The following is a 25,750-nucleotide window of genomic DNA, read 5'->3' on the forward strand; positions in this document are numbered from 1 at the left end:
ACCTCAGAGAGCTAGCCCACTATTGCTATCATTAGCCATGGCAATTAATGGTTGCTGGATTAAGCTAGGCATTTTTTTTTATTGCCCCATTATTGGTGCCCACTTTCCTGCTATACGCCAGCTAATAAAGGCTAGTGCTGGGTGAATCCGGATGTTTGAGAGGCTGGTCTAGTGCACGCACAGATGCAGGTTGTACACTGAAATCCTCGTTTTTATTGGGTTGTTAAGTTCTTAAACCCATGTCAATCCATGTTATATTGCAGTAGTGCTCTGCATCAAGCAAAAATTGTTCCAATTCTATCAAAGTCTGATGACTGTGGGCACTATTTGAAGCCCGGTTCCCAGCCTACAATAAAACACTGCACAACACCATACAACTCAGTTTTATTTTCAAATCTTTCAGATCAATGGGATGGTTAAGATTATGACCATTCAGTTGGTGCCCCAACCCACTCTGTGGCTTGGGCAGTGGGGGCTGCAGACCAGTCCTCTGTGCTTGCAGGTTGTGCGCTCCAGTCCTCTGTAGAAAGAAGAGAATTTGAAAAACTGGCCAAGTGAAAGTTAGATATCTTTACCCCAGATCTCACACGCCCCCACAGCTCCCATCTTCATTACCCAGTTTACATCCTGATCCTTCACAATAGTTCCTGCAAGCCACCTCCACTTCATACCAATGGCTAAAGGGACATCAAATGGCAGGAGAACAAACAGGAATACAGGGGGACACCCCTTGAAGTTACGTATATAAATACAGACCTAAAACGTATCACTTAAGTGATATTGTAAGAGCAATGGTTAAAAGGTCTACATGATGTTCCACCTCCACGCAGTGTCACTGGTTGCAGATAAAGTATACTGTTAATCACATTTCCTATGTAAATACTGCCAATAAAATCGGCTCATCACTGCTAGAGGGTGACTCGATTTTTAAAGCACTAAAGACACATCCCAAATGTTTTAGGGCTGGCACAATTATAAACAAATTGAGTCATGTCCATTACAGGGGAGCCAGTTGACAGCTCATGTTTGCTTTGTACCGAGCCAGAAGGTAGACCAGCTTTGCTGACAATTCCCCCCCCCCAAAAAAAAACCAATAATGCAACACCAGAAACGCATTGAAACTAGCCTCCTTCATAATTCAGACTTCTGACCTGTAGAGTACTGCATGGATCCATTCACCCACCATCAATATCAACATACCCCAACACCCACCCCGAAAGCAAAAATGAAAGTCAAACACAGATTGATGCACAAATCTACGAAATAAACTAGACAGTTAAGCACCTGCCTTGTGCCAAGTCAACGCTTGGGATACCAGTAGACTACAATACAACCATATCCAATTTGATATGTGGCACAACTACTGAATCCCACCCCCCCCACACACACGACTCCCCCGTGTAAATTCCATGCTCTGAGTGGGAACTCATCCCCAGACAACTGAAACAGTCCTAGACCACCAACTCGTGGACAGAGCGCAATCCCAAAATCTTAAAGCAGTTTTTACCAGAATTATGCACCACATCATGCCATACCCAGCATAGACTACATGAAACAGTCTAGTCTCTACATGAGCAATTGCTGAAGTCTTAAAATACAACAGTTACAATATCACCCACAGCCCCACCGACAATCAAACCTAAAACACATTTGTTTGCTAGCCACAACAGAGGCCCAGAACAGACTATGGGAATTCAGTTACAACACTACAAAAACCCGAATCCAGAGAACACTGCCATTTTTCAACAGGAATCACTGGGCTCATCCCCTCCAAAAATGAAGCTATGTAACCAGCTCAGTATGTACATATTTTTTTTCATATTAACCGCAGACCTTCCTGTATCAGCCATACATTCACTAAATGCATCAGGGCACACCACGAATGGGCGAGACCAATTTCAGCTCATCTTCTTACCCCAAGCCCCACTGTTAACAGCACCAGAACTGTTGCTGCCCCATGACCAGCTTGACAAATAGCTATGCCAGATCGGACTTCAAACTGCTCAGCCCAAAGTAGAGTCCTATGACAAGACTAGATTTGATCAGTAAAGTCCCAAGCACACAGTAAAAAGAACTTGGGAGCTTCATTATATAGCCATGAGCGAGGATGATGCAACAAGAAATCTCCACAGACATGGAGTTGCAAAGAGTCGGGGCAGCACTACGTCGAGTTTTTGAGCACTAATCACAAGGAGATCTGCTGAGGGATAGGGGTGGAGGACCAAGATCATACCTCCCTGCCTTTATAAGGGTGGGAGATGGCAAAACCAGATACACAGCAATGACCAAGAAGTCCCAAAAGCTCAGAGGCGGGCATTCTTTGAAAGGCACTTTTTACAGTAACTAGGTACTGCCTTAAAAACACCCAAGAATCTAAATGATGTTCAACTCCCCTTACACTATACTAGCACAAGATTACATGTGCCAGACTATACAGCCAATTACTGTGAAAGCACCACACAACAAACTGGCCAGCAAATACTACTGGGGTCACGTTCAGGTTTGTGAAATCTGAACCGAATAAAAATACATACACTTTGTTTTAGCCTGTCCGCCTTAAAACTCACTTGAAGCCCAGAAGAGCAAGCTAGGAGAGGATTTATAAGAGAAGAGGCAGTCAGTTGAGATATACTCTTCCCCTCCAAGACCGCCAAAGTGCTTATTATTCCTCGCCCCCCCCCCCTTCCACAGAAAAAGTACTAGCAAGAATGGTTCTTACCTTGAGTTGCTTTAGGAGTGATTGCAATATCTGCACGCTCTGAAAAATGAAAGTTAAGAGATTAGAAACAAAACTGAGAACCCAAAAAAAAAAGAAAAAAAGAAAATCACACATTGAAAGAAATTCTACATTGTGAAGCCACGAGAAAAATGCAAATATTGTCCCCAACTCTTCCTGGAAAAGAAAAGCCAGTCCTCACTCAATCGTAGGTAAAATTAAATACACCAAACTCCAGCACCTGAAATTATCCTACCCCGCAGGCAATCCCCTTCAGCTAATTGTACATCACCACAAAACCAGACACCCTGGTGCTTTTAACCTCCCCAACCCTATTTTTTGCTTCCACAGCTAATTGTACATCACCACAAAACCAGACACCCTGGTGCTTTTAACCTCCCCAACCCTATTTTTTGCTTCCCTATTTGCAACCAATCTGCCAACTCTGCCTGTAATCCTGTGAAACTTTCAATCCACAGACAATGCATTCTGGACCTGCTTTTTACAGATCCCTAAACCTTCCCACTAGTCGTAAACAGCCCAGCTTGAAACCAACAGCTACCAGGAGTTACTTTTGGCTCCTATGGTAAACTGGTGCCTTCTAAACATGTAAATGTAACATCAACTTTTGAGCATTTGAAAAGGTTAATGAATAGCTTCAAATATATGTTAAGACACAATGGTTCATACAAAGGAACAAAACGTTAAGCAGCATCTCCTGCCTACCAGATGATGCCCAAAACCCAGGAGTTGGTTTTAGCTCCCGCTAAATGAATCTGTTTCGAACCCTGAGGTCCACTTGCCAGATGTTCCACATCGCCTTGGAGGGCACAGTAGACCTCGTCTGCAGAGCCTCCAGTGTCCACTATCGGACCCAGCCCATGACTACAGCAGCATGTGCCCTGATCAGTATTCTGCTGCGCTCGCACGCCCCCCCCCCCTCCCCCCCGCGAGTGCTCTGTCGATAACCTGCTTGGCCCCCGAGGGGTTGTGGGCAGTCCTGCAGGCATGAAATGCTTGCACTGCGCATCTACGGAGTCCATGGCGGGACCCAATGTCATTAGCTGCACAGTGCGTTAATCAATACTGGCCCTTTAACGTTCAGAGCTTGTCAAGACATTGTACTCGTCTAAATCCCAGCCGACGCCAAAACTGCCCAACAGGGAGGTTCACTGCACACGACCGTCCCATACTTAAGTGGCTATTAAATGTGTTTCACGTGTCTGGAAGCCTCAAGGTTAGGTGTACCTATCCTGCTGCAGCATCTGAGAATTCCTTGGCAAAAAAGTAAGACACAATTGGCATTGCTGCGGACCAGGACTCCAGAGTGGTTCTGCTAGGTGATTCAGCAAGTTCCACCAGTGGCAGCAAGATCGCAGACTGGTGTTCTAATCGTCCTTCCGATAGTATCCCAGTGTGGGGTGCTTTCAGGAGCACAGGTCTACCTAACAACTAAGTGGATTTCTGTAGCAGTAGAGGAACAAAGATTCCTGCTGGTTGTCTTGACTTTGATGCATTCTGACAAATGAGGACACGCACTTGTGTCATTAACACTGTTGTTGTAGCTTCTTTCTGTAGGTGGAAATGTGAGTGGCGCAATTGATTAAAGATGGCGTGCAAAGCATTATTCTGAGCCACCTGCAAAGATTGCATGTTGGCAGTGGTGGTGCTGGACAGTACGCCGTTAAATAGAAGGTATCAACGCGGTGGAGAGAAGTGCAGTTTTCAATTATGAATGGCAGAATATAGGGTATTTGCTTATTAATCGGTCCACTGATAGATCGAATGCTGGAGACGTCGGGCTTCTTGGATAGTTCGGATATAGAGTTGCTTGCCTGCCACATTCAGAACACAGCCATTGATTGTGGTTGGGGGTGCGAGGGTGGTAAACTAAATTCTGCTAACTTAGCGAAATCCTCATACCTCCCTAGCTGAGAGGCTTGGCCAGGGTTTCAGAAGTCAACTATGACAAGTCACATGGGTTGAGGTCTCCTTGCCGTCTCAAGACAAGGTTCCAGATTAGTGCTCTGGCCGCGATATAATAATCCCAAGAGTCTATTCCCTTCTTGGGTGTGCGCATCCCCAGCAGGGTCTGAGGTTTTCCGCTGTAACTTCCTACCTTTATTTCAGGAGATGTAATCAAGTGGGGAGGAGGAAAATTGGTTTGGCAGGATTGCTGTGATTAAGATTAAACCTAACCCCCAGGTTACTTTGCCTCTATGTGGCATTGCCCGTTAAGGTCCCAGATTCAGGGCTCTGCACACTTGAGGGGAGGCTTCTCAAGTTCATATGGGGTAATAAAAGGGCAAGAATTTCTAGGAAGGTATTCTCGTAAGGGTGGGCAGCTTGTGGGTCCCTAATATATACATAGTTACAATCTGGCCGCACAGGTGTCACGCGATTACCTGCGAGGACGCCCATCTGCAGCCAAAATGGAAAGCTATTGAACATTCCCACTCTGCAAAAGCGCTGGCACGGTACGTACTTTTGGGTTCTCTTTGTTAACTAAACCAGAGAACACGCTTTAGTACATGGGGACGGAACTCCGCAGATGGTGTATGGCGCTGGGTGGGGGCTGCCTACACCCATTGGAAACACTTTCCAACCAGGGTGTGAAAAAAGGTGGTTTAGGGCATGGGTGGCTGGATGACCTACAAAAAGCTGTATAGGAAGGGATGTCCGCTGACCTCCAATGAGTTTAAGGAAGCGTGTGCCCCGTCTGAAACAGCAGTTTCGTTACGCTGAGCTCAGATACTCAGGTTATCACACTCCCGAGGATGTGGATGCATAGAACCTCTAGATACGTTACTGATCGGGATTATTCCTATACATTTTGCTACAGATGGTACCCAACGTCGAACTGCATCACATGTCACCAGACTATTCAGCTAAGTGCAGACGTGGGTGCACTGCCGTGGGTTATTTGGGTGTGTGGGAATGCGAGTCCCTCTTTGAAGGAGGTACGGTCTAAAATCAAGGGCATCACAGGGTTGTCCCTTCCTACGGATCCCAAGGTGGTATTATCGGGTGATACGGGTAACGTATTCCCTCTTCAGGACAAATGGCCCCCTCTGCCAAAACTGGAAATCTTTGGCGGGACTGATGATACAGATGGGATGGGTAGGGACATCTTGGTGGCAGACAATATCACTGCATTATATGTGAGGGAAGACGTGGCAAATGTTACCACCTGGAAATTGTATCCAAACCCCCGCTTATGCGGCACTTCTATTTGTTATAAGTGCTGGTTTGAAGGGTGGGGGGAAAGTAGTTAAGATGCGCTGAAATGGCAGACGTCTTCTGATGCGCATGAAGCATGGCATCCAGTAGATCCTGTCCTTAGGTCTTTTTAAAATATGATCTTTGCATTCGTCTTTCCCCACAGCACGTTAAATAAAGGTTTTTGGGGAACAAAAAAGTGTAGAGTCCAACCCAGGATTGTGATTCGGTGAAGAGGGCTGAGATACTGCTAGAATAAAATTCACTCATTGCACCCATCACCCCATTTGGTAGAGCAATCACTTACCAATGGCTAGTTGCCAGTACAGATTGGGGCAGGTCCAATTTTTCTTCCACCTTCACTACCCTTTCATAAAGCAATTGGAAACTGGATAATTTTGCCTGCTGCAATTTCTCTTGTAGTCTTTCTATTCAAGGTCGTAGGCTCTCAAATACAACTTAGTCCCACCATAGGGCAAGGAGGCGACCCACAGCCCAGCATTACCACAGTAGCCCAGCATTACCACAGTAGCCCAGCATTACCACAGTACAACGAAGAAATTAGGTTCCACATCGCCCCAGACTCAGTACAATTGGCAGCAATATTTGCTCACAAACTGGAGGTCTCATGCAGAGATTCTGCGATTGTGTACTTACCGGCAGAGAATTGCTGGATGGGCACAGAAGGCACCTGCACACCTTCTGACCAATCAGCCACCTCCTGCGGAGGGAAATCTGGCACTGGTGCAGTCCACTCGCCCTGAAATTCTTCTTTAGTAACAGCTTTCTCAGCAGCAGCCTGTTCCTCCTTTTCGATCTGGGCAGCAAAGAGGAAAAGGTTTACCATGTAGACCACAGATGCATAGTGCAGACCCAGATCATCCAGACCCAGATCACCCAAAGCATGTGAACACTCACCTCCTCTGGGTCACGGTAGAAGTAAAGATCCGGCATAACCTCCCAGGGATGCTCACGGGAAATTGTGCCCCGCATGCGCAGCACCTCACGGGCCAGCATCCACCACATCAGGCCCACCGAGTGGGCTCCCTGTAGAAGGGCAAGAGATGAAGTTAAGCTAAGTGGGGAGGTAGCCTTTTAGCAGCAACTGAGGAACCACAACTAAAATAGCACCCATACAAAACATCAAAGAAAACACGTACTTCAAGAGGTGCATGTGGGCGGGAACACTATCAAACTCCACTCATAGAGCCACATAGGCCCTTGTGGGGTTAGCGAAAAGCCTGCCATGTTAATGTTGCACACATCCTACACTCCGAGATCCCAGACCATTATGGTCTCAGCTCCGAGTTCTAACGGTGTGCAAGTATAAAGTACAAAACCAAGCCAACCGCATGCACCATTAAATATTACCAATTTAGTAGCAATCAAACGTTACCTTATTGTTGCAGGGAATGGCAATGTCAACGTAGCGCAGTGGAGAGTCTGTGTTGCATAGGGCAATAGTGGGGATATTGACATATGAAGCCTCAGTCAACGGTTGGTGGTCAGCACGGGGGTCGGTTACTACCAACAGACGGGGCTCCCGGAAGGCAGCCTGGATCTGATTGGTGAAGGTTCCAGGAGTGAAACGGCCAGCAATTGGTGTTGCGCCACACGATGAAGCAAATTTCAGCACAGCACGCTAAAAGGAAGAGTCGTGGTTTAGACCAGCATTGTGAAGGGGGATTATAATAAGCACATGTGTTAAAAGTAAACATGGGAAATGGTGTGGCAGACATTACTATCAAACCCCAGTCATTGAGCAGAGCTCTAATGGTGTTAGCGAAAATCCTGCCATGTCACTGTAGCACACATCCGACACCCAGAGATCACAAGCCCCAAACGGAGCCTCAGCACCGGGCTTTAAAAGCGTGCAATACTCATACCGGTAGAATATCAGAACATTATTCGTTTTTTTATTATTGTATTTAGCTGATATAAAAAGTCTTTATATAATACATATCAAAATGGATACAATTCAGAAAACGTTCATATCATACATTAGAATTACAGTTCACAATACAAGCGAATTAGCTCAAGGAAGTTCATTGTATTACTAATTCTCAAATTATAAGTTTCAAAGTTTGTATACTGTACACAACTCCCACCCATGCCCCTCAACTCATAGCCAGACAGTGGTTATTACCTGCCCAGTATTCCTGGATGAGATCACACAGACATCTAATGGATTTTCAATGGCAACAATGGCACGGGCTGCCAGAAGCATCTTCTCCCAGGTACGTTTCAAGTTTATGATGTAAATCCCTAGAGCACAGATGGAAAGGTGGTTTACGGTCACTTTACCCATTTCTCTCCAGCAGTACATAATGGTTGATACAGCAAACCGCTTAAAGTAATGTGGCAGAGACAACTATCAAACCCCAGTCATCGAGCAAAGCTCTGATGGTGTTAGCGAAAATCCTGCCAGGTCACTGTAGCACACGTCCGACACCTGGCGTTCACAGGCTCCTAAAGAAGCCTCATCACCAAGCTTTAAAAGTGTGCAGTCCAACCCCCCCCCCCCCCCACCACCTCCATCTTTTAGAAAAGCTCAACCAGCACACAATCCTATGTTTCGACGACGAAACCCTGTTCATGAGCGCACCACTTACCATCACTTTTCCTCTTGTAGATGTACTGCTCCATCTGGAAGTCAAGGTTGGTGCCTCCCAGATGGGTCCCAGCAGCAAGGAACTTGAGGACATCCTCCTCCTTCATCTGCAGGACATCGAGTGCTCCGGACATTGTGAATTCCCTTTTGTAGCAACGACAGGGAATCTGCGTGAGAAAGCAAGGTTACATGTAAGACAATGAACCGCATATCAGATCTAGCGGCGTCCGGGGGGACGCAGAAGAGTTCAGGGAGCTCAAACACGGCAGCTTATGTTAAACCCAAATAGTGACTCAATGGAGCGAAACGAGACTAGCAAGACCGCAGGAGGCGGCTAACGATGTACGACTACTAGAAAGAACTGAGCACTCCAGTAATGCCGCCACCAAGGAAAAGGGAATCAATGTGCCAAGTAATAGTCTTGCCTAAACTAAGCACGAACAAGCAAACATTAACGGACAGTACGACCAGGTCTCGGTGAGGGTAAAAGAAACAAGTCCACCTTATAAGATGGGGTTGGCACTATGAATCTGCCTTCCGATTAGTCACTTGCATGTGTGTGCTGTTACAACCCTACAAAACGGGGTTGGCTCCATGTAATTGCCTTCCGACGATTAGTCACCAAGCTCAACGAATGTATGTACCCTGTAAGTTTATGTTGCACTTCTGTGATACTGTAATATTTCTGTACGTTTCACTTTATAAAACTTGGAAGAACTGTTCTGTGCGCTATACAAATAATCAACTAACAAGTCCGTATGATGCCGCACTTACATTGAGGTGATTTCTCACGACAAAAACCTATACTTGGGTATGATACGAATTATATCCACGTAATTGCAAAGAACTGAGGCTCACAGGCAAATACAAATCGTGAAAGCACACATGTAGAGCGGCACAACGACAACACCACGTTGTTTTATTTAAAAGCACGTTGCCGTGCTAAAACTAGACTAGCAACGCCACACTCCGATTGCGGCATAATTACGTAGACATTAAACACTTGGCCCAGATCACCGCCATTCAGTAACGTTATTGGGGTGCTACGAAAACGAAACAGTGCGATTGAGCAGGGTACCGCCTTGGCAGCGCTGTCGAAAACATTCGACCTCTAGCTTCCAACCAAAGGGTACACAGAATTCATGCGTGGTTCCAAACGCACACTCACTTCTAGACAAAGCCGTGTGGAGCCTCCAACAGCCAAACGTGGAAAGAAAGAGAGCACGCAGATAACCGCTTACATAGAGCTCGTAGCAGCCAATAGCCGCACGCGTTCTAGCCTCTTAGGACGTGACGTGACGTCCCAACATCAGCGGGGGCCATTTGGAGATGGGAGGTTTTAGTTTTAGTCGCTGAACAAGTGAGAATCCCATTCAGAAATGGCGGCTCTGAAACTGGCACCGAAGCGATCATCTATCCGGAATGTATGTACTCTCGCCAACGCAAACTACCAATGTCCGTTTTAAAGCGGACACAACTATAGTGTTGACATATTGTGCGGGATCCCACAAAACGGGGCTACACAACAAGTCACGACCAAAGGAGGGGCAGCAGTGAGGGGGGCCTGATTTTGGAATGCCGTATATCTTTTTTAAAATGATTTAATTGTAAATGGTTTATTTCAAACCTTGTACAAGCATAGCACAAGATAAAATCGTTAAAATTATCAGAAATACAATCTGATATTTGCAATACAAAATCTATTTCAAAAAACATAAAATCTTCAAAAACGATCACTTCATATTCAAACGTTAATTTCCCCAAAACATTTTTAAAAAACGTTTTTATTGTTTTTTGCACATATTGCAAAGTCATTCCTTATGGCATATCTTACTTTACTTTATACCCCACCACCCCCTGTAACCAACCCTACAAAAGGCCATCATAAACACAGCTTCTACTGTACAAAAGGTTCACCAGTTCTTCTCTATTCTTAAACTTTAGTCTTATTTCCCATTTTGCAATTGTATATTCCTCTCTCATGATCTTTCTAAGTTTCTTCTCCATTATCTTGGGGGTTTATCATCTGTGGAGCTAAAAAGTGCATGTACCAAGGCATTCCAGGTTGCCACGTTTTCAAGGTTCTCTCCCTTCCCAATTAGCATAGCTTCAAACCATACAGGCTTCAGCCATGGACCAATATCTTAAATCTTCCCACCATCCCTCTACTTGTGTGCCCTCCCGCGACTTCAATGCCATGCAGTCCTCATCCTTCCCAACACCCAGGCCATGATCAGTCTATTCTGAGGTTTATCATTCTTAGGGCGCCCATTTATCTTTAGTTATCCCTCCTTTCTTAAGCTGAATTTCCATTTCCCGCCAGTATTCTCGAATCACTTGGCACGTCCACAGCATATGGATCATATCTGCACCTCCCTCCCCACACCTCAGACATTTCTTTTCCCCTGAGCCCGGAAATTGTGAAATAAAATGTGGCGTCATATAGGCTCTATGAAGCACATACAACTGCGTTTGCTTTAACCTTGCTTTTCTAGAGACCTTTTTCAGATACATTAGCGCCCACGTCCACTCTGAATCTGTGACCTCTCTGCCCCTGTCTGACTCCTATGTACTCCTTCCTTTGGGGTTGTCTTTGGATATTGCCCCTAGCAGCCCTTGGTATAATCTAGACATACTATTTCCACCCTCCGAGACTACATATATCAGTCCTAGGACGTTATCCTCCTCCAGGGGAAATGGGCAGACTCCCCACCTAGTCTTCACCTCAGGCATTATTCTGGAGTGTGCTAAAAACTGTCCCCTGCTAATTCTGAACCCCTCTTCAATCTCTTGAAACTTCATGAGTCCTGGGAGAACAAGTCATCCACCATAAATAATCCCTTGCTTTACCAATTCAACCCGATCTGAGCTAAATCTTCAGTATTTCCATCATATATCGCTCCCAAAGGGATGCAAGGAGAGTAGGCCTCTCTCAGTTTTAACAGCACCTTGATCCTAGTCCAAATACACCTCCCCACCTGCAGAAGGCGCTGGGGATCTTTAACTCTACCTCCCTTTAACCACAGCACCTCCTGTAGTAAATATGGAGCTATTCTTGCACTCAGAAGTGTATTCTATTGTTTGTATGTCCACCAACCACCCAGGCACGTGCTGTAGCTGTGCAGCTAGATAGTATAGTTCATAATGGGGAAGTTGCACCCGCCCTCTGCATAATCCCTGTACAGGGTGTCCAGGGCTAATCAGCGCCTCCCTGATTCCCATATAAAGCATCCTATTTCCTGTTCGACTCCCTAAAGAACGCTGTGGTATGACATACGGGACATTCAAAAAGTGATATAGCAAGCGGGGTAGGGCCACCATTTTTAGCAGTGCAATTCTACCCATCACCGAGAGGGGCAGTTTCTTCCGGAGCTTGATCAAATTCCTTAAACCGTTTTTTACCTTCAGTGTGTTTTCTATATGGGTCACTTTTGTCTCATGATAAATATTTATTCTCAGATACCTAAACTCTGTCACTTTCCACTGAAACCCTAAAATAGGAAGACGTGAGTCATCTACTCCCATCCATCCTGCTAGCGGGAATATACAGGATTTTGTTATGCTAACTGCTATCCCAGACAGTTTCCGCAAAAATTATCAAACACCTCCATGTAGGACTGTAGGTTGTCTTCTGCACTACACATGTATAACAACATGTCGTCTGCATATAACAAGACCACATGGTGTACTCCATCCACCAGGAGTCCTGTGTCTTTAAACTCTGCCCTCAGAAACCCTGCCAATGGTTCAAGGGCCAAGACATATAGCATGGGGTCAACAGGCATCCTTGTTTGGTGCTTCTTTGAATGGAGAACTGCTCTGACACGTATTTGCCTGTCTTTACCCTCGCTGTCGGTTTAGAATTGAGCATCCTAAAAAACCTCATAAACCTCCTACCCACCCCAAAATGTACCAACGAGGCAAACAACCACTCCCATCTGACCGAGTCAAATGCCTTAATTGCATCTCAGGCCATGACTGCACACCCCTCAGACCGCCCATGCGTTGCATCTATTATAGCATGTAGCCTTGGCAAATTCTCTGACATCTATCTCCCGTGAACATATCCCATCTGATCTGGGTGGATCAACGTCCCAATCACCTTCTTTAACCTACCTTCCAGAATCTCTGTGAGGATCTTACTATCCTGATTCATCAGGGATATCGGACAATGTGATTCGCAGTTACTCCCTTCCTTCCTTCCCCGGCTTTAGAATCGGAAGTCTTCATTAATTTCCCTCTGTGACCTCCACAATTCGCCACACTCATCCTCTATTTCAGTGATCCCCTCTCTGCTGTCCACACCCCTCCACAGCCATGCTAATCTGCCCGTCTTGTCTTCCTGCCCATGCAGCTTTGAGTATCGTGCACATTTATATTATCCCAGTCTCTCCCAGTGCTCCAGACATGTCTGCCTAAGCCGAGCAAGTGTGCTCTTGGCGCTCTCATCTCCTGGGTGTGCTCGCTCCCTCACTTTAATTTCCTCCTCAATGTCTGCCAGACTCCTATCCAATTCTCTCTGAATTCCTCCGCCTTCGCTATGGCGACTTTCCGGATAACAAGTTTAAAGGCCTGCCACAAAGTCCCTTTACTGCCCACACTTACCTCATTAATGCTGAAGTATTCTTCTGTTTGTTGTGCTATTCCCTCACAAAAGGGTCCATCTCGCAGGGTCTCAGCCCGCAGTCTCCACGTCGGTATTGGGCTGGCTTATTGCCCATTCTATAGTCAGGGGAGAGTGGTCTGATAGTGTCCTACCTTCGTATGAGATATTCACAAATTCCACCAATTGGTACCCCTGTAAAGAAAAAGTCTGCATGTATAAACGTAAACGTTATGCACATTTGAATAATATGAATGCTCCCTCTTAGGTCCCATTAGCCATCGCCAGATTTCCTGCAGTTGCTGATCTTTTAATAATGTCAGCAGGACTTTCGCAGGCGGGGTTTGAGCCACAAGTGTGCTATGTGACCTATCTAGCTCTGGAATTAGGGTACAATAAATCACCTGAGCATATCCATGTGATCCCTCGATAGGGGGGCAAATCTCTTATACAGGGAACGAAAAAAGGTGGACGCATCTGTCTTGATATTGGGCAAATCTTCCTCGGGACCAGCCCTTAGAGCAGAAATTACCCAATTCAGCCCAAAATACAGGTTTGAAGTGGGAAAAGTGAACAAAAGGCTCCCGCCAATCCCCTCTCAACCCTGGCCTAGAGGATCACGGCCCAGACACCCGCCACGAGAGGAGTTCGCCCATCTCCCAGACGACCAAATACCCTGGTACAAGAACATACGGATGTGCCCACTCGCGTGCCCACCCGCCTGCCCACCAGCCTGCCCTGCACATGCCGACACCTGCGGCATGGATGAACTCGACTAAACCATCCAGCACCAAATCAACACATCGTTAGAGATGCCATGACGACCTAGCCAACGGTCAGCACACCCGTGCACACATACACACCGGACACTCCCACACCAATCCACACGCAGAACATACTCAGTGCTATGACGTAGGCGACGGACACACCCACGGACGTGCATCTTTATTATTTTCCACATAGGCTTCTCAAAATGCAGAAACGCAAGACGCATAATGAACTCATCTAAAAAGGCTTGCTCACGCTTCTTCTAAACCCTTGTACCATAATGAGAAATATAACGAAGACACGATACTGGGGATAGAGCAATATGATACCATAACCTAAAGCGCTCTGTATCAAACGGTTCCACCTATGCACCAGGCCCAAGTAGGCCGCAAGCAAAAGCTTCCATGAACATTGAATGAGCAAGAGCTCGGTTGCTGACCCTGCAGAATAAGCCCGGCGAAAGCAGACAGTCAAGGGCACAACGTTGCAAACTCTCGAAGCGCAAGCCTACGCCAAGGTCGCACCTGCAAGATAAGCCAGGCACACAGTGAGAAATGCAATATTAATTGTGCAGAATTCTGCCTCAAACACGGTCCCACCTCACGTGACCAAGCCAAACCTGATAGGATGCCAAGCTCAGGAGGAAGAAGGCGCCTGGATCCCCCGTCTCAAGACACAGGCAGATACAATTAAGCGACTCAATGGACATCTGCAGCGGTGGGAGTAGTCAGCCTTCCTGCTTATGAATAAATCCTCACATTGTCTGCACATACCGATAGTGAAACATTGTTGCAAATGACAGGTGCACCGCGAGCTGGGAACAGCGATGGTCCCAGACTGGGGGGCTCGCGGGAGAACCAATCAGAACATGGGGCCCTTATCACTGACGCCATTAACATTAACCAATCCTCAGGGGTCTTCATGTAACAATTTTTATGTATCAAACTGAAGGGACAACCCAAGTATACCACCTGACTGACCCTTAACCAATAACGACGTTCTCTATACGTATGCTATACTAACCCTACCACTCAGGGAACCAATCCAGAGTGGCGATAGGTTTTTTTGCTAACTTTCTCAGGTGACGCAAGTAGCGCGTCATACTAAGGTAAAAAGGGCCTGCGAGCCCCACGATGTTGAGAGAGTGTCAGGACGGACGCGTACGATCCTTGACCCATCCCTGCCGTTTTGTTTAATAAACAGCAGAATCACCTTGCTTCTTGCGTGTGTCTCATACTCTATCTCTTTTGGGATATACGGGAGGAGTTGGGGCCTCCCTGCCCGGAGGTCCGCGGACGGCCCAGCCGACCCCGGGAGAATTCCCCCCCGACAGGTTCTATTGTGCCGAGCAGTGAACTCATGCTAGTGACAAATGACACCTTCAAAAAGTTTTAGTATTTATTCTAAACAGTGAATTTCAGCAACATCTTGGGATTCAAGTTAGAGAAGATTACAAAGCACAAAACTTAGAGAAATGCAAAATATAGAGAAACATAGAACTTAGAGAAACATAGAGAAACACAGTCTTACGCCCCTTCAATCAGCACTGGGAGACCCTGGCCCTCATAAGCTAGCTGTAACAAGCCCCGCTCAGAGGACAGCGCTGCAGGGTGCCGACAGAGCCACAAATTCCGGACACTTGATCTTGCTCGAACCAAGTCCACAGATCGATCTCCCACCTGAGTCATGTGGGCATGCATTTTTATAATCTCGTGCTGTCAGTCCATGACGCACAGTTCCAGAACTTTCCCTGTGCAAAATATAGGCTTGCTCATGGAAAAAACCAACTCTGTGAATTTCCACTGTGCTCCTTTTCTGTGCCCCTCCCTACTTGGAGCCCATCTGCGCGAAAGCTCAGGAATGTCTTATCATTGCCTTCTCAGAGAAAGAGGATTTGTTTACGAAGCCATGCAGGGCTACCGTTAGAAAGGCAGAATATTCTAAGAGAAGCCGAGATGAATTAACCCCATGTGAGCAAGCTCTAAAAGGCATGCACTCATAGCTTAGTGTTCATAGCGCTTAAGACTGGCTATCTAAGCTCTATATAGGTGCCATAATGTTCCAAACACTCCAATAATGTCTATTAGCTACAGAGCTGGGGCCTTCGCCCTGCCTGTTTATCTACAATGCATAATGTGACCTACCACCCCTACTAGGCCTGCATATTCCTTGTAGCTCACTACTGCATAATGGAAGTGCTACAACAGACTACTGTCAGCATTTTTGGCACATACTTTGAATAAACTATTGGCTTTCAGCGGCACATGCTGTCATCTAAAGCCCTGATTGGCAAATTTGCAATTTTGTGTATCACTACACTCTACCCCTATTCAAAGTGTGTGTGACAATGCTGACTAATACCCATCAACATAGTATGTAGTGCAGTGATAAAGACCTTGGGGCTTTGCAAGAGGTTTAAGCAAACTATCTTCTAGCGGTTAGTCAGCGTGGCATGCAAGGTTAGTGAAAACACTACCTAAACAAAAATGTACACAAAGTGAACAGTGACATATACCCTTGCCAAAACCTGGCCTACACAAAAAATACCTACTCAAAGTGAACATGGACATTTACTCTAGCCAAAACCTGGCCTACACAAAAATACCTAAATAATTATTGTATAACTGATTGTCAGTTAAAAAGCAGCATGCAGTTAGAATGTCAAGGCAATCCGGTGTAGTCGAATCTACAATGCACTATTGCATTTATGTATGGTTACCAATTCTAAAACCTGGCAGCCTTTCACTCTAAGGGCCTACCCTCCCCCTGATCCCAGGGCATTCAAACGTGACTATGGGCTGTGTGATTAGACACTTCCCCCATGTATGTGAAACCCAACCAGAAACCATCTAATTTCATGAGCAAGGTGAACCCATGGGCACCAGGTTATCTAAATAAAAACAATTCTACTTATTTGCATCAAAGCATGGTATGTGTTATTCATGCAATCAAAAGCAAGCGATTTGATCCATATGTTTGCTGGTAACTGTAGCTCTGTGTGCCAGTGTGTTGAGGATGGTTGCCCCCACTCGGAGCGAAAAGCCAACACCTGCTGATTTAACAATGTTTGCCATAAAATGCATCGTGTGTATTTAGCAGTCTTGTTGACCTGCCCTATGGCAGAAAAAATGTCTTCATAACTAAAGTTTTGCCATCTGCAGTGGTTGCCAATACTTGTAGCAGTGTTGGGCGTATCAATGGGCCCCACTAGGCCAGAAGTTTTATAGCAGAGCTGGCATCAGAACCCATAGTTGTAGTGATACACGAAATTGATCAGGGCTTTAGATGACAGCATTAGCCGCTGAAAGCCAATAGTGTATTCAAAGTATGTGCTAAAAATGCTGACAGTAGTCTGTTGTAGCACTTCCATTATGCAGTAGTGAGCTACAAGGAATATGCAGGCCTAGTATGAGATAGGTCAAATTAAGCATTGTTGATAGACAGGCAGGGAGGGCCCCTAGCCATGTAGCTAATAGGTTTTTGGAGTGTTTGGAACATCATGGCACCTATATAGCGCTTAGATAGCCAGTCTTAAGCGCTATAAACACTAAGCTATGAGTGCATGCCTTTTAGAGCTTGCAGATGGGGTTAATACATCCCTGCTTCCCTTAGAATATTCAGCCTCACTAACGTTAGCCCTGGCTCCAAGCTAATCTTCCTTTTCTCTGGGAAGGTACTGATAAGACATTCCTCAGCCAGCGCAGATGGGAACAAGGGAGGGGGTAGGAGCGAGCAGGGAGCATCTCAGAGAGAGCTGGGTTTTTTCCATGAGCCAGTTGCACAGGGAAAGTTCTGGAACTGTGCGTCATGGTGACTGACAGCAAGAGGTTATAAAATATCCATGCACACATGGATCAGGGGGAGATCGCCTGTGGACTTGATTCGTGTACAGTCAGGTGCCCGGAATTGGCTCTCACGGTGTCCTCCAGCCTTGTTTTTCTATGAGCGGGGCTTGTTTTACAGCTAGCTTATGAGAAACCCAGGTCTCCCAGGGCTGAGATTAAGGGACGTAAGACTGTGTTTCTCTATGTTTATGTTTCTCTATATTTCTCTATGTTTCTCTATGTTTATCTAAGTTCCATGTTTCACTATATTTTGCATTGCTCTTTGTTTTATGTTTTGTAATATTCTCTAACTTGAATCCCAAATGTATATGAAATTCACTGCTTAGAATAAATATGCTAACACTTTGAGGGTGTCATTTGTCACTTGCATGAGATCACTGCTCAGCACAATAGAACCTGTATTTTGGGCTGAATTGGGTATTTTTGCTCTCAAAGGGCTGGCCCCGAGGAAGATTTTGCCCAATATCAAGACATTTGGTGGCAGCTTTGTGGGATTGTGAAGAGCAGTGCCATGCTGACATGACAAATGGTGTGAGAGAACACAGTGTAGAGTGGGGAGCAGGCTGTCGCATTTCCTTGATGGTCTCACTGCAGCTCTGAGACTTCAAAAGGCAGCAATGTTGTGTCGGCTTGCCGTGGCCGATAGCTTGTGTGGTTAAGACTCCCTTCAGTAAATCAGTCGTGACTGACTTATTGCATGGGATTGGTGCCAGGGAGTACAAGGCAATAAACGAGCGGGAAATGGCTTTGTTTAAAGCACTCCGATGAATGGTTAAGAAAGATGTATGCTCAATTAGAAAAAGAATTTTATCATGTGGTTTCCCAAGTTTAAAGTTGTAATTTGGAATGCATAATGAGACGGAGTTCTCATCTCTATTCTGTCATGAGGGCAGGAAAAAAAAATAATAATTGCAGGGATTTGACATGCAAATTGTGAATAGTAATTTAACCATTGACTCAGCCCCAGTGTGCTAGCGAGTGGGGGCTGTAATGTTCGGAGGCGAAGGTTCGTCTTTTTTGATATATGCTTTTGAAGGGTTGGCATTCCTGAATAATGAGGAAGGGGAATGAGCCATGCTTAGGAGAATGAGTAACATCTGTGCTGAGAGCCTAAAGAGTTTTTTCTTTCTTTTGGCAACTGTAAAATTCCATGTGCTAATGGTGGCAAATTCTGTTTAAAGGAAACACACTAAAATGGTTATATTGCATTTTAGGCTGTGCCATGCTTATATTGGGTGAGAGACTCACTTAAAAGGAAAGTGAGTGAATGTTATTTGGATTTTCGATTTTTGTGTACTGATTTGAAATTGCAGAACCAGCTTGCAATGGTTGGGGGGAAAAACAATTTATATTTTTCTAAATTGCCCCTGGAGTATTTTTGACTGTCCCCATGCTATGCCATGGATTTGTGCTGTTGCCTCATTAGTGATGTATGCTTTGGAAATAGTGACCTGTTGACTGTGATACATGGGGAAAAATGTTGTTGACACATTAAACAGCCCACAAGCAATAGAGTGTGGGTTGTTCTTGCAGAAAAAAAAACGTGCAGGGAGCTGCACTAAATATGGCATTTTTATTTTTTAAATGCACTGAACTGAGTGGTTATAGTTTGGCAATGGTACAACAGAATGAAACATCTGTGTGTGATAAGATAGCACAAAGATTTAATGGGTTGTGAGTTCTCTTGAAAGATCGCACATTACAAGAAAAAAAGACGCTTTGACATTTTGCAAAATTACATGGAGTAGAAAAATGACAAGAAAAGTGCCGCTTTTGAAAAACAAGAGTCTTGCTGTGTGTGCAGAGCTTGTGCCTTGAAGCTGTCTTGGGCGAGGTGCGTGAAGGCAAACAAAAGCAGAAACAGTACAAGAAAGAGTTAATCTGGATGAATTGTCTGAAACGAGTGAAGCCGCCACAGTATAAGAGTTATAGGCAAAAGAGATAAGCTGCGTGCTAATGGCGCTGCCAGGTGCACACGAAAGATAAACATGCCTGCATTCCTGAGGAAGGGGGAGCAAAAACAGAGAGCTGTTCAAAAAGTAAAGAATTTGCCCAGTAAACTGTGGTACGGAGCAAAGGCTTCATGCAGGATGGCAGACGGGCACATCACATCTGAACATTTACCTATGCATCTGTGAATGGGCCAAGAAAAGACAGCTGCCCATTCCAACAGACATTACTGTGCAAACCGCATTCCCATGTGATGTGATGTGAAGTGAAGTAAAGCGCTATTGCTGTGCAAGCTGCATTCCAATGCTCCATGTGATGTGAACTGAAGTAAAGCGCTGTGCACTGGAGAAGAAACCTCTAGGCGCTTTGAGAAGAGAAAATACACATCTGGCAAACTGCAAGCTACATTGCCAGGGGATGGAGTAACTGACAAAGACATTATGGCATTCCAGATGGAAGCAAAACTGACAAAAGTGCTTAGCCGTTTTGCAAGAGACAACATGCAGAGCGGGGCTTTGAAGTACAACATGAACACTGCACATTAGCCATGATCCAGAAGCCACACGGCTTAGTGCAAGAATGAATGATTTGTTGAAGCAACAAAAGAAACTGACTCAGACTATCGCACTCAAAGGAGTGGTTCAAAAACAGCAAACGCCCTTTGAAAAAATGACAAGTGAAAAAACCAGAGACTTGAAAAGACACTGCTAAGAAAAGAAAGATAAATAAACAAAGCTGCTCGTACAATTGTAAGCGGTATTGGACTGAAAGACTTTACCTTTGAAAAATGGAGTGATGCCAGCAGGGCAACCTAAACCAAGATCATGGGACACTGGAAGCAAGTTGGCGCCTGGCATTGGTGATCGCTTTGGTGAAAAAGAAAAGCATTGTGCGACCTGGGTACTTACTATATGGCTTTGTAAAAGCACAGATCAGTCTGAGGTACCATTGACCAGCTATGATTGCATTGCACAAATGAGTTTGTGATTAGGCAGTTACACCCCGTATGGTTGAGTGTAAATAAGCCCCCAGAAACATGCAGAAAGGTGATAAATAATTGCAGTAGCAATGACAAAGTGTGTAGTTACCTGATGAGACTTTTTGAAGATGGGGGTGGTATTATGGGAAGGGGTGGATAACGCTGATATTGAAGTTTTGATGAAATCCTAACATTTCTGTTTGTATTTTGCCTAGGCAAAGCACGACAAGACATTTCATAATATAGGAAAATAATATGCAGTTTGTGGGTGACACTGATCAAAGAAGGGTCAGACGCATTCTCAGAGAAAGCGAGCCACTGCGACATGCTATTTCAACTTTAACGTGCCCTGCACCGCACTCAATGCTGTAACCTGCGAATAGTGTCCAACAGAGTAATAACTTTTGCTGAACTGGCACGGTGCAGACTTGGCTAATTATCAAGTATTTGATGCTACACATTTAAATGACATGTTTTGCCCTTTCTTGTTTAAAGGACTATGGACAATGAATTGTGGACTGTAACATCAGGCACCACATACAGCTGTGTGACACAGCAATTGAATGCTAACACATTGAAAAATGGTTTTTAAATGCACTGTTGAGATGAATCTGAAAAAACCAAATGGTTTTACTCTTCCAACTGAATGGCTTTAACCAGAGATGTTTTGTTTTTTGAAAAAAAAAATATTCTACATTGCACGTAGGCAGGAGAATGATTTATGAACTGTTGGGGCAGCAGAATTATGCAAGCAGGAGTGTAATTAATTTTGAGATAAGATGAGTGCGCACATCAAAGTCACCTGTGCGTAGGTTAAGATTCTTAATTGAAGTAATGCTGCCAAGTGTATGAGCTATAATTTGAAATGGTAATCTTTGAAACACTGGATACTTTTACAGCCAGCTTAAGGCAGGTAAATGAAACCATGACTGACTTGATGTTTGATTTTATGACACAGAGTGTGACACGGTTTTTTGTTAAACCAACCAGTTTCATGTTTTTGTGGGGACAGCTGTCTCCAGCACACTAATGCAAAGAGTCACCTTTTGATTGTAAACATTTGGAATAATTCTTTGGAAAAGCGCTACAAATGAGTATCCACATGGAATTGCTAGTGTACTGGCCTGGCACATTGTCAGGCATCTTTTGTCACTGAATGGATACCATTTGTTTAATTTGTCTAATGTGATGTTTTTCTGACCAAGAACTGCAGCGAGTGTTCTCGCCAAGATTTAATGAACTATAACTTGACTAAATGAATTTTTTCCATGGTGTGATGAAGCAGCCACTGCCGGATAGTAGTATGGTGTTTGTGGCTAAAGTTAATATTGTATATGGTAGATATCCCACTTGAAGAAGGGTATTCTCCAAGTCACAGAAGGTAGACACTGTGAACCTGTTAGATTTTCCAGTAGTAAGACAACATGTAAATTGTAGACTGGTAATGCACACCTTCATTATTACAGTGCTACACTTAGACATAGATTTATCATGAGGCAATGTTTCCTTAGTACTACCAAGCTGCTACAAATGGAGTCCATTTCTATGGCCCATCACTAGAGTGCGTGTAGCTAGGGAGCTAGATTCATTAATTGCAGGAGCTTTATATGCTTGTGACATAGAAACTGTGCACTATAAGCTAGCCACTATGGGTTCTGATGCCAGCTCTGCTATAGAACTTCTGGCCTAGTGGGGCCCATTGATATGCCCAGCAATGCTACAAGTATTGACAGCCAATTGAAGATAACAGTATTTTAGACATGAAGACATTTTTGTCTGCCATAGGGCAGGTCAACAAGACTGCTAAATACACACAATGCATTGTATGGCAAACATTGTTAAATCAGCAGGTGTTGGCTTTTTACTGGGTGGGGGCGACCATCCTCCACACACTGGCACGCAGAGCTACAGTTACCAGCATACATATGGATTGAATTGCTTGCTTTTGATTGCATGAATAACACATGCCATGCTTTGATGTAAATTAGTAGAATTGTTTTTATTTAGACAACCTGGTGCCCATGGGTTCACCTTGTTCACGAAATTAGATGGTTTCTGGTTGGGTTCCACCTACCTGGGGGAAGTGTCTAGTCACACAGCCCATAGTCACGCTTGAATGCCCTGGGATCAGGGGGAGAGTAGGCCCTTAGGGTGAAAGGCTGCCAGGTTTTAGAATTGGTAACCATACATAAATGCAATAGTGCATTGTAGATTAGACTACACTGGATTGCCTTGACATTTTAACTGCATGCTGCTTTTTAACTGACAATCAGTTATACAAAATTGATTTAGGTATTTTTGTGTAGGCCAGGTTTTGGCTAGAGTAAATGTCCATGTTCACTTGGCATAGGTATTTTTGTGTAGGCCAGGTTTTGGCAAGGGTATATGTCACTGTTCACTTTGTGTACATTTTTGTTTAGGTAGTGCTTTACCTTGCATGCCACGCTAACTAACCGCTATAAGATAGTTTGCTTAAACCTCTTGCAAAGCCCCAAGGTCTTTATCACTGCACTAAATACTATATTGATAGGTATTAGTCAGCATTTGTCGCACAAACGTTGAATAGGGGTGGAATGTAGTGATACACGAAATTGATCAGGGCTTTAGATGACAGCATTAGCCGCTGAAAGCCAATAGTGTATTCAAAGTATGTGCTAAAAATGCTGACAGTAGTCTGTTGTAGCACTTCCATTATGCAGTAGTGAGCTACAAGGAATATGCAGGCCTAGTATGAGATAGGTCAAATTAAGCATTGTTGATAGACAGGCAGGGAGGGCCCCTAGCCATGTAGCTAATAGGTTTTTGGAGTGTTTGGAACATCATGGCACCTATATAGCGCTTAGATAGCCAGTCTTAAGCGCTATAAACACTAAGCTATGAGTGCATGCCTTTTAGAGCTTGCAGATGGGGTTAATACATCCCTGCTTCCCTTAGAATATTCAGCCTCACTAACGTTAGCCCTGGCTCCAAGCTAATCTTCCTTTTCTCTGGGAAGGTACTGATAAGACATTCCTCAGCCAGCGCAGATGGGAACAAGGGAGGGGGTAGGAGCGAGCAGGGAGCATCTCAGAGAGAGCTGGGTTTTTTCCATGAGCCAGTTGCACAGGGAAAGTTATGGAACTGTGCGTCATGGTGACTGACAGCAAGAGGTTATAAAATATCCATGCACACATGGATCAGGGGGAGATCGCCTGTGGACTTGATTCGTGTACAGTCAGGTGCCCGGAATTGGCTCTCACGGTGTCCTCCAGCCTTGTTTTTCTATGAGCGGGGCTTGTTTTACAGCTAGCTTATGAGAAACCCAGGTCTCCCAGGGCTGAGATTAAGGGACGTAAGACTGTGTTTCTCTATGTTTATGTTTCTCTATATTTCTCTATGTTTCTCTATGTTTATCTAAGTTCCATGTTTCACTATATTTTGCATTGCTCTTTGTTTTATGTTTTGTAATATTCTCTAACTTGAATCCCAAATGTATATGAAATTCACTGCTTAGAATAAATATGCTAACACTTTGAGGGTGTCATTTGTCACTTGCATGAGATCACTGCTCAGCACAATAGAACCTGTATTTTGGGCTGAATTGGGTATTTTTGCTCTCAAAGGGCTGGCCCCGAGGAAGATTTTGCCCAATATCAAGACAATAGTGGCTAGCTTATTGTGCACAGTTTCTATGTCAAAAGCGTATAAAGCTCCCGTTACTCCCCGCTGCTCCCGCAATTAATGAATCTAGCTCCCTAGCTATGCGCACTCTGGTGATGGGCCATAGAAATGGACTCCATTTGTAGCAGCTTGGTAGTACTAAGGAAACATTGCCTCATGATAAATCTATGTCTAAGTGTATCACTGTAATAATAGAGGTGTTCATTACCAGCCTACAATTTAAATGTTGCCTTACTACTGGAAAATCTAACATGTTCACAGTTTCTACCTTGTGTGGCTTGGAGAATACCCTTCTCCAAGTAGGATGCCTACCATATACAATATTAGTTTTAGCTACAAACACCATACTACCATCCGGCAGTGGCTGTTTCATCACACCATTGTGTGAAATGCATTTAGTCAAATTATAGTCCATAAAATCTTGGCGAGAACACTCACTGCAGTTCTTGGTCAGAAAAACAAATCGTTGGATCCATTCACTGAAACATTTGGGCCTAGGATTTCATACGCACCAGTCATATGAGTCAGTGACAAAAGATGCCCGACAATGTGCCAGGCCAGTACGCTAGCAATTCCATGTGGATACTCATTTGTAGCGCTTTTCCAAAGAATTATTCTAAATGTCTACAATCAAAAGGTGACTCTTTGCATTAGTGTGCTGGAGACAGCTGTCCCCACAAAAACATGAAACTGGTTGGTTTAACAAAAACCGTGTCACACACTGTGTCATAAAATCAAATATCAAGTCCGTCATGGTTTCATTTACCCGCCTTAAGGCTGGCTGTAAAAGTATCCAGTGTTTCAAAGGTTACCATCCCAAATTAGAGCTCACACACTTGGCAGCATTACTACAAATTAAGAACCTTAACCAACGCACAGCTGACTTTGGTGTGCGCACTCATTTTATCTCAAAATAAATTACGCTCCTGCTTGCATAATCCTGCTGCCCACACAATTCATAAATCATTTTCCTGCCTACGTGCAACGTAGTAGTTTTAGAAAAGGCAAAATATCTCTGGTTAAAGCAATTCAGTTGGAAGAGCAAAACATTTCGTTTTTTCAGATTCATCTCAAAAACTGCATTTAAAAACCGTTTTTCAATGTGTTAGCATTCACGTGCTGTGTCACACAGCTGTTTGTGGTGCATGATGTTACAGTCCACAACCCATTGTCCACAGTCCTTTAAACAAGAAAGGCAAAACATATCAACCAGGTTATTTCCAGCAACTGAATCATTTGAATGTGCAGCATCAAATGTTTGATAACTAGCCAAGTCTGCACCATGCCAGTTCAGAAAAAGTTATTACTCTGTTGGACACCTCTCGCAGGTTGCAGAACAAATGTCCTCATACGTCATGCATGTTAGCAGCATTGAGTGCGGTGCAGGACAGGTTCAAAG

The 25,750-nt window shown here is 44.6% G+C and overlaps 1 protein-coding gene and 3 non-coding genes across 4 annotated transcripts; all 4 read right to left on the bottom strand.

Annotated features, from left to right (window-relative positions):
* Nucleotides 1-367: 367 nt before the first annotated feature.
* Nucleotides 368-9,850, bottom strand: LOC138582756 (small ribosomal subunit protein uS2). Its single transcript, XM_069654370.1, has 8 exons — nucleotides 9,715-9,850; nucleotides 8,548-8,713; nucleotides 8,082-8,200; nucleotides 7,332-7,577; nucleotides 6,854-6,982; nucleotides 6,593-6,752; nucleotides 2,720-2,758; nucleotides 368-520 (listed from the first exon to the last, which is right to left on the bottom strand). Exons 2-8 carry the CDS (start codon nucleotides 8,678-8,680, stop codon nucleotides 423-425), a joined length of 924 nt encoding a protein of 307 aa, XP_069510471.1. The 5' UTR covers nucleotides 8,681-8,713; nucleotides 9,715-9,850; the 3' UTR covers nucleotides 368-422.
* On the bottom strand, nucleotides 7,106-7,260 carry LOC138448221 (small nucleolar RNA SNORA62/SNORA6 family). Its single transcript, XR_011260064.1, has one exon. It is a non-coding gene; the product is annotated as a small nucleolar RNA SNORA62/SNORA6 family (small nucleolar RNA).
* On the bottom strand, nucleotides 7,660-7,813 carry LOC138448223 (small nucleolar RNA SNORA62/SNORA6 family). The gene has a single exon (XR_011260066.1). It is a non-coding gene; the product is annotated as a small nucleolar RNA SNORA62/SNORA6 family (small nucleolar RNA).
* LOC138448222 (small nucleolar RNA SNORA62/SNORA6 family) lies at nucleotides 8,290-8,443 on the bottom strand. The gene has a single exon (XR_011260065.1). It is a non-coding gene; the product is annotated as a small nucleolar RNA SNORA62/SNORA6 family (small nucleolar RNA).
* Nucleotides 9,851-25,750: the final 15,900 nt, after the last annotated feature.

Source organism: Ambystoma mexicanum, chromosome 3q (genome assembly GCF_040938575.1).
Source record: "Ambystoma mexicanum isolate Mex_15411 chromosome 3q, UKY_AmexF1_1, whole genome shotgun sequence".
Classification (NCBI taxonomy): Eukaryota; Metazoa; Chordata; class Amphibia; order Caudata; family Ambystomatidae; genus Ambystoma; species Ambystoma mexicanum.